This window comes from Sander lucioperca, chromosome 10 (assembly GCF_008315115.2).
Source record: "Sander lucioperca isolate FBNREF2018 chromosome 10, SLUC_FBN_1.2, whole genome shotgun sequence".
In the NCBI taxonomy this organism is placed as follows: domain Eukaryota; kingdom Metazoa; phylum Chordata; class Actinopteri; order Perciformes; family Percidae; genus Sander; species Sander lucioperca.
In genome coordinates this window covers 28,690,853-28,708,089 of record NC_050182.1, presented here as the reverse complement: position 1 = coordinate 28,708,089, position 17,237 = coordinate 28,690,853, and the positions used below count along the sequence as shown (strand labels likewise).

Here is a 17,237-nt window from a genome sequence, read left to right as displayed (position 1 = left end):
GAATGCAGTTTGCTTTGCCTTTTATACAAGAGAGATGACACAACTCATTTAGGTCTGGCCTGGGTTTAGACATCTTATTTAGAGATGATCGAATAAAAAACTGTAAAAAAATTCAGACTCAACAGACTATTTTAATCAGGATATCCAACTACAGCCAAATAGAAGTATTGATGAGAAACATACACATGAAGGTTCTGTAAATATATTTTTTACATGTCAAAGTAAAAAAAAAAAAAAAAATCATTGTTTACACACAAATGCACAACGTTTAAGCAACGTGTAAGCAGTATACCCTCGTAGTTCAGGGATTTGACTCAGGTCTTGGACATGCTATAACTGTGTAGGACTTGACCTTAAGTACAACACTAGCAACTCCTCTCAGGTCGGGCAGAGAGGCCTCGCTCTCAGGAGGAGAGATGAACTGGAAATCTCTCAGCAAGTAGGCAGTGAACAGAAAGAGCTCCATTTTGGCGACAGACTCCCCCAGGCAGAGCCGAGCCCCCCCTCCAAAGGGGATCAGGGCACGGGTGGAGCCCCCTCCTCCTTCCAGAAAGCGCTCTGAAAGAGAGAGGGAGTAACTACTTCATTTGAGATCTGCTGAGCCAAGTGAAAGGAATGCAGTAGAGCAGTACCTGGTTTGAAGCTGTACGGGTCAGTCCAAACTGCAGGATCATGGTGAGCTCCAAAAAGATTAGGAATGATGACTGTGTTCTTAGGAATGGAGTAACCTGCAATACTAAACATGTGAGGGGTTATACATTTGTCATAATGCAAAGTGTTAGCAGGTAATATGTTGTTTAAAATGTCCGAAGCAGAACAACACAAAATTTGTGTACATCCATACTAGTGGTCTTTGTGTGTACATGCTGACTGATAGACTAGATCCCAACAGAACCCAAGTACTGTATTTTAATATAGCAACTGAACTTGTATTAGTGCTGCTCGATTATAGAAAAAATCATTAGCACGATTGTTTTGGTCAATATTCAAATCACGATTATTTAACACAATTACTCATTGACTTTTGAAAAGATGTTGCAATTATTGCATTTAAAAAAACAGTTAAACTAATCAACAGTGAAAACACCTTGAACTGTGAAATTTCCCTTAATACTTTTCTCGTTTGAACTTTTTTTTTCTCATTCAGAACACAAGACAAAATAAGAGTTTACTTGCAAAACGTAATGTGCAAAATAATAATTTTTCTTGATAACTCTGTTTTTGTGATCGTAAGGAGCCAAAATCGTAATTAAAAATGTGATTAATTGCACGGCCCCTAACTTATATAACCACTATATAGTATTTTGTTGCAGATCTGGGTGTAGATAAACATTTCTGCACATCTTCTACATGAAATCAACACATTTAGACACATTTGGTGCTTTCTAGTTATTATGTTGGTTTGCAGGAATCAAGCATTTTCTTACGCACAAGCACCATGGACTAAACATTATTACGAATTAAAATATCTCAATGGTCACTAATCTCCTCCTTTGCATTCTTTCATTATCGCTGCATGTTGTCACTCAGCTGACCTGCTGTCTCTGATGGCCCTGTGTGGCACTGCCAACGGGGCAACTGGTCTGAGTCTGAGCACCTCATTGATCAGAGAGCACAGGACAGGAAGTCTATGTCTGTCACTGTACTTGGGGTATCGTCCCTCTAGTACTGTACACAGCTCCTCATACACTTTGGTCTGCACCTGTAGATTAAAGGAAGGGAGAAGTAAGACACTGAGATAAACGTCAAAAGGGTGTGTGACTATAGTGTTTTATGGAAATTATGTGCCCTGCCTCTGGTCTGTGCAAGAGGAAGGCCAGAGTCCAGTTCAGCCAGGCTGCAGTGGTCTCAGTTCCCCCGATGAGAAGGTCCACAGTGGCCATGTGAACATGAATATCTGTCAGGAGCTGAAGAAATGTAATTTAGTACACCAGTACTACTTACAGTATACTAAATTTACAAAACCAGTTCTAGTTTTGAATGAAATTAGATTTGATACATTTCAAATTGATCTTCCTTGTCATTAACTGTTCTATGTACAGTACTTACCACTCCATGTTCTGTGTTCTGATGTTTGTCAAGGCCCTGGAGGAGAGATCCTGTGATGGCATCCTCATGTTTTTTGTCTTGTGACTGCACAGACAACAAAGCAACAGCTGATTAAAATCAACATAGTAGGAAATAACAGAGCTGGGATTTATCCCAGATTCTGGGTGCATACATAAAGAAAATGAACTTGGATTTGAAAAGTTGTCTGCTGTGATGATTTCTCATGCTTGCTTTGTAATATATACATCCATATCTAAGCAGACTAAATTGTTTTTCCTGTTAGGCTTTGGTAGAAAACGATAACAATTTATGATTTATGGCTGCTTGATTTGACTTGTGAGATTTTTACATTTCACACCAAGCCTAGTTTCTTTTTACCTGTGATCTCAGCAGTTTAGCATAATAAGACCTCTCTTTGTACATATCTGTGCTTTTCAACCTTTTATTCTTTGGCATTTTTTTTCACTAACCTTGTAATTGTTGAGATGTTTTCTTATTATTTCATCTCTCTTGGCCACCTCTTTCAGGAGACGGGCAAACACAGGATTGGGTAATTTCTTTGAGAGAGGAAATGACACATAATGTTTGAAATCTCTTTCATAAGATGTTTGTTAGTCTTTCCTGTGATCTATACTGGAGATAGTGATTATTTACTGACTCTGAGCAGTGGGAAGGAGTCCAGAGCAGAAATCCAGGAGGAGCCCCACAGAGCAACGATCTTATTCAGACAGCTGTGCAGCTGCTGCAGCTCCAAAGAACTCTTATCATACTAGAAAACACAGATTTATATTTTAATTAGTGCTGTCAAACGATTAAAATATTTAATCGCAATTAATCGCATTAATGTCATAGTTAACTCGCAATTAATCACAATTAGTCACACATTTTTATCTATTCTAAACCCTTGATTTCTTTTTGGCCCATTATTTTTTCTCATTTTAATGCTCTTATCAACATGAAAAAGTGGATCGGCTTGCTTTGTGCAAATGTTTTTTTAAGTTTGTTCTTAGTTGTGGTATCCATGTGCTTCTATCTGAAGCATAGACTGTTAATATTAATATACAGTCTATGGTCTGAAGTCATCCATTGTCGCCTGGCTTTGACGAGGGGGCGGAGATTTTGCATCAGCTGTGTGCTTGGTATCAAGTGGTATTTCAGACTGGACGTGCTGCGATGATAGCTCAGTTCACAACGACAAAACACACAGATCACTTTGGTCTTGTCAATGGAACCATTTGGCAACTTTTTAAAAGAAAACTTTCCATTCAGAATCTTATTGGCATCCATTTTGGCGTCTCGCGCTCGCCATCCACTCAAAACGTAACATTAGCCTACTACTCTTTGGCCGGCTCGCAAGCCCAAACAAGTGTGTGCGGCGTGCCTGTTGTTTTGTTTCCGGTCTAGCTAGATCCGGTGTGGTGTTGCAGTTTTTCTAACGTTACTAGTTGTTGCAACAGCATGTGAAAAAAACTACAAAGTTTGCTAGGCCAAAAAGAACGTTAATCTCGCGATAAAAAAATTGACGCCGTTAAAATGGGTTTGCGTTAACGCCGTTAATAACGCGTTTAACTGACAGCATTAATTTTAGTGTATCTTATCATTGAAATCTACTGTCCAGTAACAGAGTAGTACATTATGAATGCACTTATGTAATGCAAGCTTCATAAAAGGGCAACATAAACAGTGACCTTGCCCAGTTCCCAACATAAACCAGCAACCAAGCACTGGTGTACCACAGTTGTTTATTGATGAAAAGCAGATTTTGCAGATTTTGCAATCCATCTCCAACACTCTGAGGTACAAACTGAGCTGTGGGAGGAAGGATACTCACTTCTTTTCCAAAAGCCAAAGTGGTAATGACATTACTGGCTGCCACTGTGAAATCCTCCGAAAGATCTACAGCACTGCCTTGATAGTCCATCAAAACCTAAAACGGTGAACGAACCATGCTTTATCTTTTTGTGTGACCACTCTTGAACTACCCAAACATTTGGTTTGCCATCTGGATCTCTGCTATCACATTATAGGCCATTATGTTTTTAAGATAAGGCACTATATAATCCACCAGTGTACAGTTTGTTCCTCTTGTGTGCTGTACCTCTCTCAGATGCAGTGCCTGTCTCTCAATCACATCATGCAATGATTTCTGGCAGCAACGCTGCAAAGCACTGTGGACGAGACGACGATGTGCCCTCCACTCGTCATTATAGTCCCCCAGAGAGATGGTGTGCCCTCCCCCAGACACAATATCACCTGATGCAAGTCAGGAGAGGTCATAAAGACATACAATAATTATGCATACTATTGTTGCAAAAAGAAGTTTGTGTTGTTTACCTGTGTATGAAACTGGTCTCCCAGCAAAGTCTGACCATTTTTTCACCAGTGCTTCTCTGATGAATTCACTACTATTAAGTACCACCATGGCTGAAAACACAACAACAGAGTTTTGTACTGTCTACAAAAAAATGTTTTTTGGAAAGCTGCTTGTGGATATGGCACGGGATATGATACAAAATCCATAAATCTGAAATGAGATGATTACTTGTTTTTCCACATTTCAGGCGGTAGATGTTTCCGTACCGCTGTGCCAGATCGGTCAGGTGAATTGGCAGATGATCGTGTGTCAGCTCCATCATATTGCCTATGAGGAAGAAGCTGGGAGGACCTGGGAGGGAAGGAGAGGAGGAGCAGGGAAGGAACTGATAGAGATACTGCAGCAGTCCAGATTCAACTACTGGATGAAGGAGTTAAGACAAAGGTAAAATGGAGAGAATGAACACTATTAATAGAAATCCATTAAATCAAGTAATGTCCGATTCAATAATCACTAATTTTCATTACAACCAGCATGTTTTACCTGTAGACTTACTTCCCTTGCGGTCCTTCTGCACAGATTTGTCTCTCTGACCAGAAATGCAAATCAGTACCACCAGCAGCAGCACAACTAGGAACACAGCTCCCACAGTGATCACTGATATTCCTGTTGCCATTTTGTGTCTTCTTGCTGGCGTCCACCTTCTGAAAGGTGGTCAGCACACTGCTTGCCCCATTTATAGTCTCCTAATCAGTCTCTTAGCCCATCCGCTTGATACAATGTTGGTGTTTTCACTCAAGGACATCTAAACATTTTGTAGGTCAACATATCTGATAATGAGATGAATGCAACTTGTGTAACAAGAGACAGAGTGATAAACATGTCCAGGACTCGCCGAAGGGTATGATAACACTTCACAGCTGACATGACAGTCAGTCATGCTGGCATTTGTTTATCTTGTAGCGCAGGGAATGAAGAAACTATATTCCATCAAAAGCTTTGGGTGTTTTAATTCACTGCTACAAACCCCCCCCCCCAAAAAAAAAAAAAAAAAACACACTTCAGACTCACATTAGCCACATTTATTCCAATGGAGTGAGACAGTGCATATTCAATTACAGTAGTAGTGTGGTGGTATACCATGATGGTGCACAAAAAGGTATTAGAGTCAAAACAAAACTGTGTTGAAATGGACAGGTCAGGCAGAACAGTAGGACAGGATACAAAAAAGTTGCAATAAAACATTTCTCCCCTCGTTTGGTATATTTCCAGAAAAAAAAACAGATCAGGAAAAATAAGTTGCACATTGAATTAAAAGTGCTGATAGCTGTTAAGAGCTATCAAAACCACTGTATGCAATTTCAGCTGGAAAAGTGACATGCAGCAACTGTGAGATGTGAGAAGAACTGTCTTCTGGATTTCTGGAACTTTAAATCTCTGCCAGATGTATGACGACTGATGTATCGTTAGCCGTGAGTTGCAGGAGAGAACCTGGACGGTCTGAACTTCATCTCAGCAAAGGGAATGGAGGAGTCTTTACCTTTCCAGTCTATCCAGACTATTCCCTATCGGAACAGAAAAGTGATATTTGGTTAGCGTGCTGTATCATAGACAATAAAGTGTTTAATGCTCATTTGTCCAGGTAGAGAGAGGCATTGTACCTGATTATTACTGTTGATGCCATAAAGACCGTTGAGGTTGGTCTTGTAGCAGTTCTTGTACCACCAGCCTCCCATGTAGGCCTTGGCACAGTGGATCCCCAGAGGATCAGAGTCCTTGTCCCGGGTTGAGAATGGGCGTCCATTATGGTACCTCATAGAGTCGCCTGACAGAGAAATAGTGATATTGAGGTATGAATTGTCAGGCATTTGCAATATAATATAGTATACACTGCACATGTTCACTGAAGTTTTCACCTGCAGTTCCAGTGAAGCCAGACACTGTGAGAGTATAGTACTTCTCCACTGAATCGATGGAGAAGTTGGCGTAGTGAGCGTAAGCGGTGTCGTTTCCAGATCGCATATCCACTCTCAGACTCACAGGACCGGCACTAGTCAGGTTGTGAAGAAGCTCATTTCCTAATAGATGATGGAGATGAAGAGTGAACAGTTGAGCAAATTATTTATATTTGTATGCATATGTGATGATAATAAGAACTTGCTTCAACTGTACCGAGCCAGAAATCTTCGCTGAGGTTTCCAAAGCCGACTCTGTATTCACTCCAGGTTCTGTAGAAATCTGTCTTTCCGTTCATCCTCCTCTGGAACACCTAAAAACAGATTGTTGTCTATTAACTTAACCCAATAATTCATTTTTTTTTCAGTGCAAGGTTTTCAGATGACAGCAGTTTGTCTCACCGTCCAGCCACCTCCATCCGTCTCCATGTCACAGTAGACTCTGACTGCTCCTCCCTCTTTTCCCTGCGGGTAGATCTCCACCTCTCCTGACTGCAGAGCTCCGTTCAGCAGCTCCTGAGAGCACTCGGTAGGGAAGGGGAAACGCAGTTGGCCTTAGAGATAAAAAAAAAAAGTTGTTAAAAGGTATCTGTAGGGCAGATAAATGAGCAGGGACTGCATTACATAAAATACTTCACCTGTGATGAATTCTGTGGTGACAACAGACGTGTATTGCCCGTCTCTCTCGCCTTGAACCAGAACAATATAACGTGACATTGGCAACAGCCCTGTCAGCTTATACTCTGTGATGGATTGGTCCAGGATCACCTCCTAGTGTTTACACAGACAAGCACACAAAGTTAGGCAATTGTCGGAGCTCTCTTTGTACTGTATGTGCCAATGATGAGGAATATTATACACCTTTGTCTCTTCTCCTGCCACATGGTAGATCAGTCTGTAGCTGTTATAAACAACGGTGGTAGTTCTCCATGCTATCACTGCAGAGCGAGTACCCACCTCGCTGGCTTTAACCACTGAGAGACACAAAGATATATTTAGTTCACACACGTTTAATACACAAGCTCTGTCGACTTTAGCAAGTAAACAAGCCTCATCTCACTTCATTTCCCCCCTCTCTTCTCACCATTAGCAGTAGCAAATGTAGTTGAGATGGCCATGCTTTGCAGACTGTCCTTCTGGCTCAGGACTTTGACTGTGTACAGGGTGCCTCTCTGCAGGCCTCTCAGCTGGTGCTCTACTGAGTTTCCAGACAGCATCACTGTCACTGTCACATTAGGAGCTGTGGCAAGAAGGATAATTTATAGCACATAGCTTAGTCTTGGGGTAAAGGTATTTTTGCTTTTTAAGAATATTTTTTGGGCATTTTCCATTTTATTAGTGCAGATAAGGATGAAGGGGGGGCACACAGTAAAGGGCCGGGGGTCAGATTCAAACTCGAGCCGCTGCCAAGGCCTACATGGGGCACACTCTCCACCGGGTGAGCTAGAGGTTGCCCGTCATTGGGGTAAAGTTGCCACACTCACTCTTGGAGGACTCATAGCTGATGATGAAGCGGTCTACTTTCCCCAGACTGGGTGTCCATTGCAGCACAGCTCTGGTATCTGTCACATTGACAACTTGCAGATGTGTTGGAGGGGCAGGCACTGCAGTCAGGAGACAATCCATAGTGTGTTTATTGGTGTTTTGTTTTACATGTTAAGACAAAAAAGTAGCTGTACATAACAGTAAGCTTATCTAACTGTGTACCTGTGGTGATAAGAGATGTGAGAGTATCACTCTGGGCTCTTCCTTGTGTAGTAGTTAGAGTGATAATGTAGGAGGATCCAGCAGAGAGCTTGGACAGAACCACGTGAGATTGCTGAGACTCCACGGTCACAAAACGGCTCTCCCCTAATAGGATGATACATCACAAATATCACACTGAAACAATTAACACTTCTCAACAAACAAAAAAAATCCCAATGACATAGCTGCAGTATAAAGACAGGCCTTTGACAAACCTGTGACGATGTTGGTGTACGTGACCCTGAAGCCTGAGAATGCGGTCTTTGGTTTGGACCAAGAAACAGTGAAAGAAGACTCTGTTACATTGCTGAAAACCATCTCTGTGGCTGGCTCAGGACCTGGTGAGAGAAAACAAGGGGCATTTTATTCACATTTTGCTGCTACCAGTACTGATCCTGTCCCTGGTAGAAGTGGAAGAGTTATGCTTCAATGAAAAATGTAGTACAACTGTATTAACCTGTAACTGCAGTTGCTCTATGAATCTTTGATCTCCTCTCAGCTGCAGTGCCATACACATGCAGGACATAGCCTGTGTTTGCCCGAAGGTTACTGAACTCCACAGAGCGTACGCTGCCAGGGACCACCATAGAGATCCTCTTTGTTTCTGATTTGCCCCGAGATCCAACAGCTTTACCGGAAGCGGCAGTTGTGTTTGTGCTACTGCTCTGTACCTGGACTTCAGTTGCATTCTTAGCTGCAGTGGCCTTGTCTCCTTCAAGAGCTTCCTCTTCCAACTCCTCGTGGTCGTCTTCGTCACCCTCTGTCCGGGGTTCTCTTCTGATCACTGTGAAGTTCTTAAACATCCCTTGCGGCGCTGACCATGTGACAGTGAAGCTGTAGGAGGAGACATTCACAACCTTTACAGAACCTAATCCAGATCCTCCCATCCTCTTTGCGCTCCCAGAGCTATGGATAGTTGTTTTATTCTGCAGAGCTCGAGTCTCGCCCGACGTTGCTGCAACGGTTGAATTAACTAGATACTGACTCTTCTGTGTACCCTTCTCTTTTCCAGTTTTGCCAGCTTCACTGTTTTTGTTGTCAACAGATTGCACATCTGTAGTGTCTACTTTGACCTTCTTGATGCGTTTATGTCTAGATGATTGAGTAACATTCTTCTCAGTCAGTGTGGACTGCTCCAATGTCTCCTTCCCTGTTCTGGTTTTGTTTGTTCCCCCACCCTTGGTCAGAATGGTCACAATTTTAGCCGTGCCATTAGATTTCTTCACATTACTCTGGGTTACATTGGTTTGAGGTTCATCTTTAAGTTGGTCAGATTTAGGATGTGTTTTACTGACAGTTCCTTCCTTAACAAGTTTGAGGTCTGTTTTTTGGAGGACCTTTTTTGAGGTCAGGACTGTTGTTTTGCCTTTGCGGGCCTCTTCTTGCTTTCTTCCCTCATGTTTCAAGAGAACTTGACCAACAGTTGGGCGACTGGTCTTTGTGGCACTTGAAGAGTCTTTAATAGTGCTTTTTTTAACTGAGGCTTCTTGTTTTGCTTGTGTTTTAACAAGACCTGCTTTAGCATTACTAGCCACTTTGGGTTTAATGTCAGTCTCTTTGGCTTCAGACCCCTTCTTCTGCTCTTTCTTCTGGAAGAGTGTGTGCTCTACTCTGGTGGTTTTCTCCTGCATATTTTCCTTGTCTTTGTTCACCTGCAGGGTAACTGTTTCCATGGCTACCTTGACTTTTCCCTTGGCGGTTTCTGAAATTTGCAGAGTAGAGGTTACAAGCAAAGCATGAATGTGCGAAAATATGTGTCTCCAATGCTACCATATCCAAATAATGCAGACTCTCACTTACTTGTATTACACTCAGCTCCTTGCGCACACTTACTGCAGTCTGGACCCATGAATCCCTGTTGGCAGATACATTTTCCCTTCTCACATTCCCCATTGCCACTACAGTCATTTGGACAATTTGCAGAACATGGACCTGGGTAGCAAGAAAAATAACCAACATTCCTAAATCCACATCTCTAATTGAGTTGTGTCAAATATATAATAATCTGGTGAATATGACAGAATACATACATTTTTCTTTAATGGAGGACATCTCTCTTTCCAGTCGGGCCACGCGTCCTTTCAGTGCAGACATCTCAGCTTCACATCCCCCAGTACAGCCACCAGGCAACAAGCTGATCTTATGCGTCATCACCAGAGGAGCCCCAGGCTTCAGCTTCAGCTCCTGCTCATTGGCATTGCTTGAGTCACAGCCATCGCTGATAACCACCTTGATTGGTTGTGCAAGGGCAGGCTTTTCTTTTGTGGTGGTGGCTGTGGGAGCTTTGATTACAGCGCTCTGATTGGGAGAGGACGTGACCTTATCTTTGTCGGCTGCAGAGCCTCCGGCTGAAGCGGCCTTTGCTGGTGTTGACAGAGCAGTTTGAACTACTGTGGGGGCAGCCTTGTCTTTGGTGGAGGGGGATTTAGCTACAACAGTCTGATTGACGGAGGCTGTGGGCTTGTTTTTGGTTTTAGCGCCACTGTTGGGAGCAGACTTTGGGGATGTTGACTGAACATTTTGAACTACAGTGAGGGCAGGCTTGTCTTTGGTAGCCTTGACTTCACTAACTGTAGAAGCCTTTACTGCTGGAGTGGATAAAACGGTCTGATTGACTGTGTTTGGCTTTAGGGTTGGGCGAACGGTCTGTTTGGCGAGAGCAGCAGTGGTTTTTGGTTTTAACAGGGTGAAAACCGGATTGGGTTTGGTGGCATCGCTTCCTGTGGAGTTTCTCCTCTCATTGGTCGGGGATTGAAAGGAGGGAAATGGGGTGAGAAGGAGGAGAAGTCCTAGAGTAAACAGCATTTTGAGCCAACAGCAGTAGCCAGAGATGGTATTGCCTTTGGATCTGTATGTATGTTACTGTCAAATTATGAACTCTTTCTCTTTATTTCTGTGACCACTTGTAAAGGGGAATATGTCAGGTCTCTCCTAGAAATGAAAGAAAATGAAAAAGCTGAGTTATAACTTAGTTTAATGCATGACATTTTATGCCAATTCATTTTACAACTTTTTTTTTTAATCCCAAGAAAGGCTTTGCTGAGCATACATACTGTTTTTTCAGCCAGCCTAACATTCACAAAGTTCCTATTCACACTTTGATGCTCTCTTGTACAACCTTCTACTGGCTATTAAGACGTTACACGTAGAGCAATTTCAGGTTTGGTGCCTTGCTCAAAAAGTAACCTGACAGCAATGGCTAAAGCAAGGGACAGCAATACTTACTTTTTCCATTCTGTTTGAAAAACTCATTTTGTTAACCTTTTAGAATATTGTCTTGTCGAATTTCTAGGCTACAGGTTCTCTAAAGGTTATATGCTGTGCTTTGACATTTGAGAAGGTTCACTAAGCAAAATTATGCACAATGGAGTGATGCATAAGAGCATATATAAATATTTCTAAGACACGTTTTTGCATGTGACTACACGTCTGTTTCTTTTATGTGACACTGTTTATTGAACTTTCTTAATCCAATTTTCCCTGAGCACCAGTGCAAGACGTTGGAAACAAATGGTATCAGGACTTATTTTTTTTACAGAGCTGACATATCAAACTAAACGAAATGTTCATGAAAAATTATATTATAAACTTCTTTTTTTTTAAACTGTCTACTGTTACAAGTGAAGAAAAAAACAAATATAGGTTAAATAATTGAAACAGTGTTGGACTCAGCCATAATAGGTAATTCAATGGCTTGCCAAACCAAATAGAAATCTAAATTAGCTGATTTTGAACAGGAAGGAACAAGGTGACTTGGGAGAGACTATGCAGAGAGGTAACAGAGCATCACTGTATAGAACTGTCGGACACTGTACGTCTTTCACTATACAGAAGGTTACATAATCCGCTGCTGCCACAACTCAGAAAACCACTAAAAGAAATATGACCAGCCTTGGCTTTAAAACTGCAGAAAATCAAATAAATCATGCAGCATGTAAACAAATTAGGATGCTTTGCTACACAGCAAGCCATTTTTAAATGTAGCATTGGAGTAAATGAATTAACTGCCTAATTGGCTGCAGTATTAACTGAATTAATAGGCACTTTTTTACTTAAATATAAATTGTCATACTAGCACAGTATTCATTTTGATATAATGAAAGGTAAGTACAAATAGGTATAATCATGCCACATTATTTGTGAACACAAAATGAATATGTGCACTAATGCAGTGTAACTGTTTAAGGGCTTTTTAGCAACTAAAACACAGTACAACATGGCCTATCTTCACAAATAATAAATTAAGCTGCACTATAAAGGCATTTTGATGTGAAGAAATATCATACATCAAAGTGGAGGATATGAATCCATTCATTCAAATGACTGCAGTAACCACTCTGATATGATAATATTAATAAAAATGAACTTACCAGAATAATGACTTAGGTCTAGGCTTTATCTCTTCCTTTGTGTTGCTCCCTCCATCTGACTGGAAAAGCTCACACAGACTTGCTGGATATGATCTGGGAGGAAAGAGGTGAGAGAAAGGACCACCACTAGAAAGGAGGAGAGTGATAAAGTCTGCTCCTACTTAAGGACCCCCCCCCCCCCCCCTTTCCTCCACGCCTAGTGGTCCCACTCTCTCAACCACCATGGAAAATATTTGTATTGGACTTAAAAAAGAGTGGCTTTTTTAACAGATTTGTGCATCAAATATGATAAAATACCCTCTTGTGTTTTGTAATGTTTCTATACATTTTCCTGCTAGATTAAACAATTTAACGTCAGTGATTCAATGATTTTTGGTTAACATGAATCATAAATCACTTTGAGTGCAACATTGTGTTATCTAATATATAATGTAATCAGACTTTTAGTGAAAATGCTGAAATTGCAGTTTTGCTCTGAAACTGTGTACAGCACATACCAGGACATTTTATTTTGTTCTTTCATGTACTGTAACACAAAAATAGCATGCATGTTTCAGCTTTGCATGTCTGATGACAGTTATTCCAGTGTCTGCTGTACTGTAGGCAACTTGACTTATACCCGACATCGCGAACACCTAGACGCTTTGATTGAATAGAGCCCTGCTCTGAGAATCATGATTCAGCTGGAATACATAGCATAACACTGCAGGTATTCAGTGAAGTCTGTGGGGGAAAGGAACCTCTCCCTATATGAATTGGCTGTTTGTTGCAAGTAATGAGATGTAACTACGTGGGAGTTATGTAAGTGACCCAGGTATCCACCAGATTTAAGGAATGGTCTGTGAAGGCTCTAAATCTCTGACCAAATGGCCACCCACCATCCCACCTTTTGTTGACCACATGAAGACAAGTATATCAAGGGTCTAGAGCAAACAGTGCATAAGTGACATTTTTTTTTTATTTTACAGAAGAGCAAAAACTAAAGTTTATATCATTGGAGCTTTTTATATATATATATATATATATATATATATATATATATATATATATATATATATATATATATATATATATATATATACATATATATATATATCCAAACATAAGAGCATATATACATATTTCTAAGATAGGTTTTTGCATGTGACTACACATATCTTTTATTTTTCTTTTATGTGACACTGTTTATTGAACTTTCTTAATCCAATTTTCCTTAAGCACCAGTGCAAGATGTTGGAAACAAATGGTATCATGAAAAACTAAACTAAACATAATGTAAGATATGCTGACATTAAACAAGAAAAACACTTTGTTGATTACAAATTTGTTGAATTTTGAGATGGTCGAGATGTATTCACCCAATAAAAGCCATAGTTCCAAAAAGAAAATCCGCTCTAATAAACCTCTACATACCAAAAAATAACAGTTAAAATGTAATATCCAAGAAAAGTGACAAAAACATTCTGTTGCAGCGACTTCTAACAACACTCATATGTGTCATGCCCATGTCTTTGAGAATACAAAGTGCTGAGTGAGAAAAATACATTGTAGATGCTACAATGTACTAATGGTCACTCACCCTGCATGAGTCTAATGTGTGGTTAGGGTATTGCCTAATCTATGTATGATGAAATATATTTTTGCCATCTAATTATTTTGTCACTAAGACAGTAAGCATGCAAAACCGTTTTGCATGACAGCTGTGACCAATGCTCAAGAAATCTCTCTCTCATATTCTATTACTGTTACATGTACTTGCTCTATATATGTTACAGTGTGGGTATGTAAGAACCCTCACAGTAAAAAAACATATTTACCAGTAGATATTTTAGTTGCAAATGTGTTGAGCTGGTACGTTTCTCTTGGCAAGTACACCATGTTCTGATACTGAAAGACAACTAACCTACAGTGCATAACTGCAGCATCGCAATGTAGTAGACAATACATTGATGAATAATGTAGTTATTATGGTTATTCCAGGTATTTGGAAATGTCAAATGAACCAATGTGACATCATGACTTTGCGTAAACATACACGCCACTTTCTAAAGCCAAGTGGCGTGTTATCTGTACGCATTTTGAGCTATCCGCGTGTATGTCTACGCCGTATACAGCGGACGGGTTGGGTTCAGGAAAAGAAGAACAGGATGTTGCATTTTGAGCTATCCACGTGTATGTCTACGCTGTATACAGTGGACGGGTTGGGTTTAGGAAAAGAAGAACGGGACGGTTGGGTTTAGGAAAACAATAAGGGGACGCGGGACAACAACGGCACGGTTGGGTTTAGGAAAAGAAGAACGGGACGGTTGGGTTTATTAAAAGAAAAAAACAACGGTTGGGTTTAGGAAACATGACAGACGGGACACAATCCCCTGTCTCCTGGGTGAAAGTCCTGTGTTGTTTGACCCATCCACCACCCCAACCAACCTCCCTATGCGGATTTTTGGGCTTTCATACTACTCGCTACCGTAGTCGCTCTTAATGCTATGTCATCTTCTTATTGAGAATCGTGCTTCCCATTGAAATACATTAGTTTAAAAAGCGTGCGAAATTTCGCTGGAAAAAAAATTAACAGAAGTTCTTTTCTCACAAGGTAATGTAAGTCAATGGAGGCCAAATGGCGTTGATAAACACGCTAAAAAGCGATTATGCGTCTTGATAACACGCCAAAATGGCATACGAATTGGCGTGTCATACATACGCCACTTAATGAGATCAGTCTGAATGAACAGCGGATGTTGCACAGTGAGCTAGTCAGCACTATGAGATGGTACAGCAAAGGAGCTAGTTGCTGCTTTCTTTTTAAGTGAATGGTACTTGAGGGGGGTTGTGTACGAACGTTCTCTCTCACATAATGCCTGATTTACAGTTGGATTTATGTCAAAGCTTGGCCGGTGATGGATAAATCATTTTGTGGATGAAAGTAGAGGAGAGAGGGGACGAAGAGAGACATACTGGAATGATAAAATCATGCATTTTAGTCATACCAAAGAAACTGCTGAAGATAAAGAGTATCTAAAAATTCAACACAATTAAGAACTAAATGATCCAATTCACAAACCCTTAACATGTTAATGAGACATGATCAAAATATAAATAAAAATCAACTACACATTGATATACAGTACAGGCACATATATGCACACACATCTATTCACAAGCTAAACTACCTATACACATTTTTACCACATACTGCTTTGCATGGAAGGTACACCTCTTTGCATGATGAGTAGCCTTGCATTCATGTACACCACAGACACACCTTTATTGTGACATGCACTGTTTATCTGTTTATAACTTTCAATTTGGGACCACTAGGCCTTTTTCCCAGCAGACATTTTGACTTGTCATAGTAGGAAAAGCGTGTTGCTAATAACATTAACGATGGCTCGGTGCTTTTCTCCGTGTCCCATTAAGTCATGACAGATTCACAGTGTGCCAGCAGCACAATACCAGGACCCTGAAACGGAAGCAGCTTAATAGAAATCAGCCATCATAAATTGTATCATGTACATCTATTTTTTCCCAACTGTGACATGTCAAAATGTGAAAAGCCTATTTACACATAATCTACCAAGTCACCTTGATATTAAGATGAAAAACAGAGTAATTGTCAGTGTAGTGTGGACGCCTGAGTGGGTGGTCCCACTCCATCAGTGCCTCCATCTGCTGGTAGCCTCCAGAAACAGCTCCGCCTTCACTCTAGTCCTTTCCACACCATAGACCACCCTCAAACCGCTGACCCTGTGATGGCCTTTGGAAAAATGGCTGAAGCCCCTTCAACAACTAAGGCTACTGCACACCTAACAAAATACACCTGGTCGGTACAAGTACATTTCACAATTCCCCAGCCAATTTCACAGTTTAAGCTCAAGCATAGTTGGTGTGTCACAGTAGGTGAGCGTGTACTCGTGGAATAAGTGTATTCATGGCAAATCTCTTGTGGCAATTCACAAATCCAAAATGTAAAACAAATTTGTAAATCTATCATTCACTCACGACTGGCTGTCTTTGTTGAGAGAATATTTGTATTTTATTGAGGAATAACTACTACTATTGATTGATTGCGATTCTAATAATCACAAGCACAGGTCTACACTGCTTAGTCATGACAAGCCATTGATTACCTTGAGAAGGCTACAGTACAAAGAAGACCAATTGTGCTGTTGCTGTTGGCTACTGGTGCACTAAAGTAATCCCAAGATGAACATGTGTGATGCTGAAGTCTGCGTAGTTATTTACCCTTTATTGATTTAAATGTAATGAAATGTCTAATGGCAACGGCTGAAACAGTGCAGGCATTGATCTGGCTGTGATTGAAGTGATGGTCAGTACTCCCGCGTTGCTTACATTGGAACTGGCCTTAGAGATTAGAATAATATAAGCACATAAGCCCTTGCTTGTTCCTGGCCTCTCCACCCATGCCTCCCTCCTTCTCCTGCTGCACGGCTCCCTCCCACTAGCCCTCGTTTTCTCCCATTACCTCTCTCTGCATCACCCACAACTCAACATGCATTACATAATTGCACTGAGTATCTTCTGCAGCATATCCCTAAGTGTAGCACATTTAAGACGAGGTCTGTTAGCTCTCTAGAGCTAATAAAGAGCTATTACCCTTATGAGGTGATGATTGATCCAAATCCCTGTGTAACTCCACCATAACAGCTACTTATGTGCAGCAGACTGTTATGTCACTTTATGTGTATTCACTGTGCTAACCCCAAACCACACCCCCTCTCCCTTCTTCCTTACCTTGCAGATGTTAAGTAAGAAGGGGGGTAACTTTGAGAGGGGTTGTGTTGA

At 40.9% G+C, this 17,237-nt stretch overlaps 2 protein-coding genes across 6 annotated transcripts; both read right to left on the bottom strand.

Annotated features, from left to right (window-relative positions):
• Nucleotides 1–45: 45 nt before the first annotated feature.
• Nucleotides 46–5,092, bottom strand: LOC116049375 (steroid 21-hydroxylase). 5 transcript variants are annotated; one of them, XM_031298963.2, is made up of 12 exons: nt 4,919–5,086; nt 4,592–4,780; nt 4,384–4,473; nt 4,148–4,302; nt 3,881–3,976; nt 2,708–2,818; nt 2,520–2,606; nt 2,050–2,133; nt 1,794–1,907; nt 1,536–1,702; nt 633–736; nt 46–558 (listed from the first exon to the last, which is right to left on the bottom strand). In XM_031298963.2, exons 1-12 carry the CDS (start codon nt 5,037–5,039, stop codon nt 302–304), a joined length of 1,575 nt encoding a protein of 524 aa, XP_031154823.1. In that variant the 5' UTR covers nt 5,040–5,086; the 3' UTR covers nt 46–301. The 5 variants fall into 5 exon arrangements, with proteins under 5 accessions (XP_031154823.1, XP_031154819.1, XP_031154820.1 ...); XM_031298959.2 differs by having other exon boundaries at nt 47–558; nt 4,592–4,783; nt 4,907–5,092; XM_031298960.2 differs by having other exon boundaries at nt 47–558; nt 4,907–5,092.
• A 338-nt stretch (nt 5,093–5,430) lies between these two features.
• Nucleotides 5,431–12,577, bottom strand: tnxba (tenascin XBa). Its single transcript, XM_031298958.2, has 15 exons — nt 12,435–12,577; nt 10,095–10,995; nt 9,865–9,996; nt 8,522–9,766; nt 8,280–8,402; nt 8,026–8,169; nt 7,803–7,922; nt 7,403–7,558; nt 7,180–7,292; nt 6,957–7,089; nt 6,721–6,872; nt 6,536–6,632; nt 6,280–6,441; nt 6,025–6,188; nt 5,431–5,928 (listed from the first exon to the last, which is right to left on the bottom strand). Exons 2-15 carry the CDS (start codon nt 10,867–10,869, stop codon nt 5,830–5,832), a joined length of 3,615 nt encoding a protein of 1,204 aa, XP_031154818.1. The 5' UTR covers nt 10,870–10,995; nt 12,435–12,577; the 3' UTR covers nt 5,431–5,829.
• Nucleotides 12,578–17,237: the final 4,660 nt, after the last annotated feature.

Coding starts and splice junctions, on each gene's coding strand:
- tnxba (XM_031298958.2), bottom strand. CDS start 10,869: ATGCTGTTTACTCTAGGACTTCTCCTCCTTCTCACCCCATTTCCCTCC. Junction 8,403..8,521: donor TAGAGCAACTGCAGTTACAG/GTTAATACAGTT, acceptor TTCTCTCACCAG/GTCCTGAGCCAGCCACAGAG. Junction 7,923..8,025: donor CACATCTCTTATCACCACAG/GTACACAGTTAG, acceptor TCCTGACTGCAG/TGCCTGCCCCTCCAACACAT.
- LOC116049375 (XM_031298959.2), bottom strand. CDS start 5,039: ATGGCAACAGGAATATCAGTGATCACTGTGGGAGCTGTGTTCCTAGTT. Junction 4,784..4,906: donor CAAGGGAAGTAAGTCTACAG/GTAAAACATGCT, acceptor TCCTTCATCCAG/TAGTTGAATCTGGACTGCTG. Junction 2,819..3,880: donor CTTTGGCTTTTGGAAAAGAA/GTGAGTATCCTT, acceptor TGTGTTTTCTAG/TATGATAAGAGTTCTTTGGA.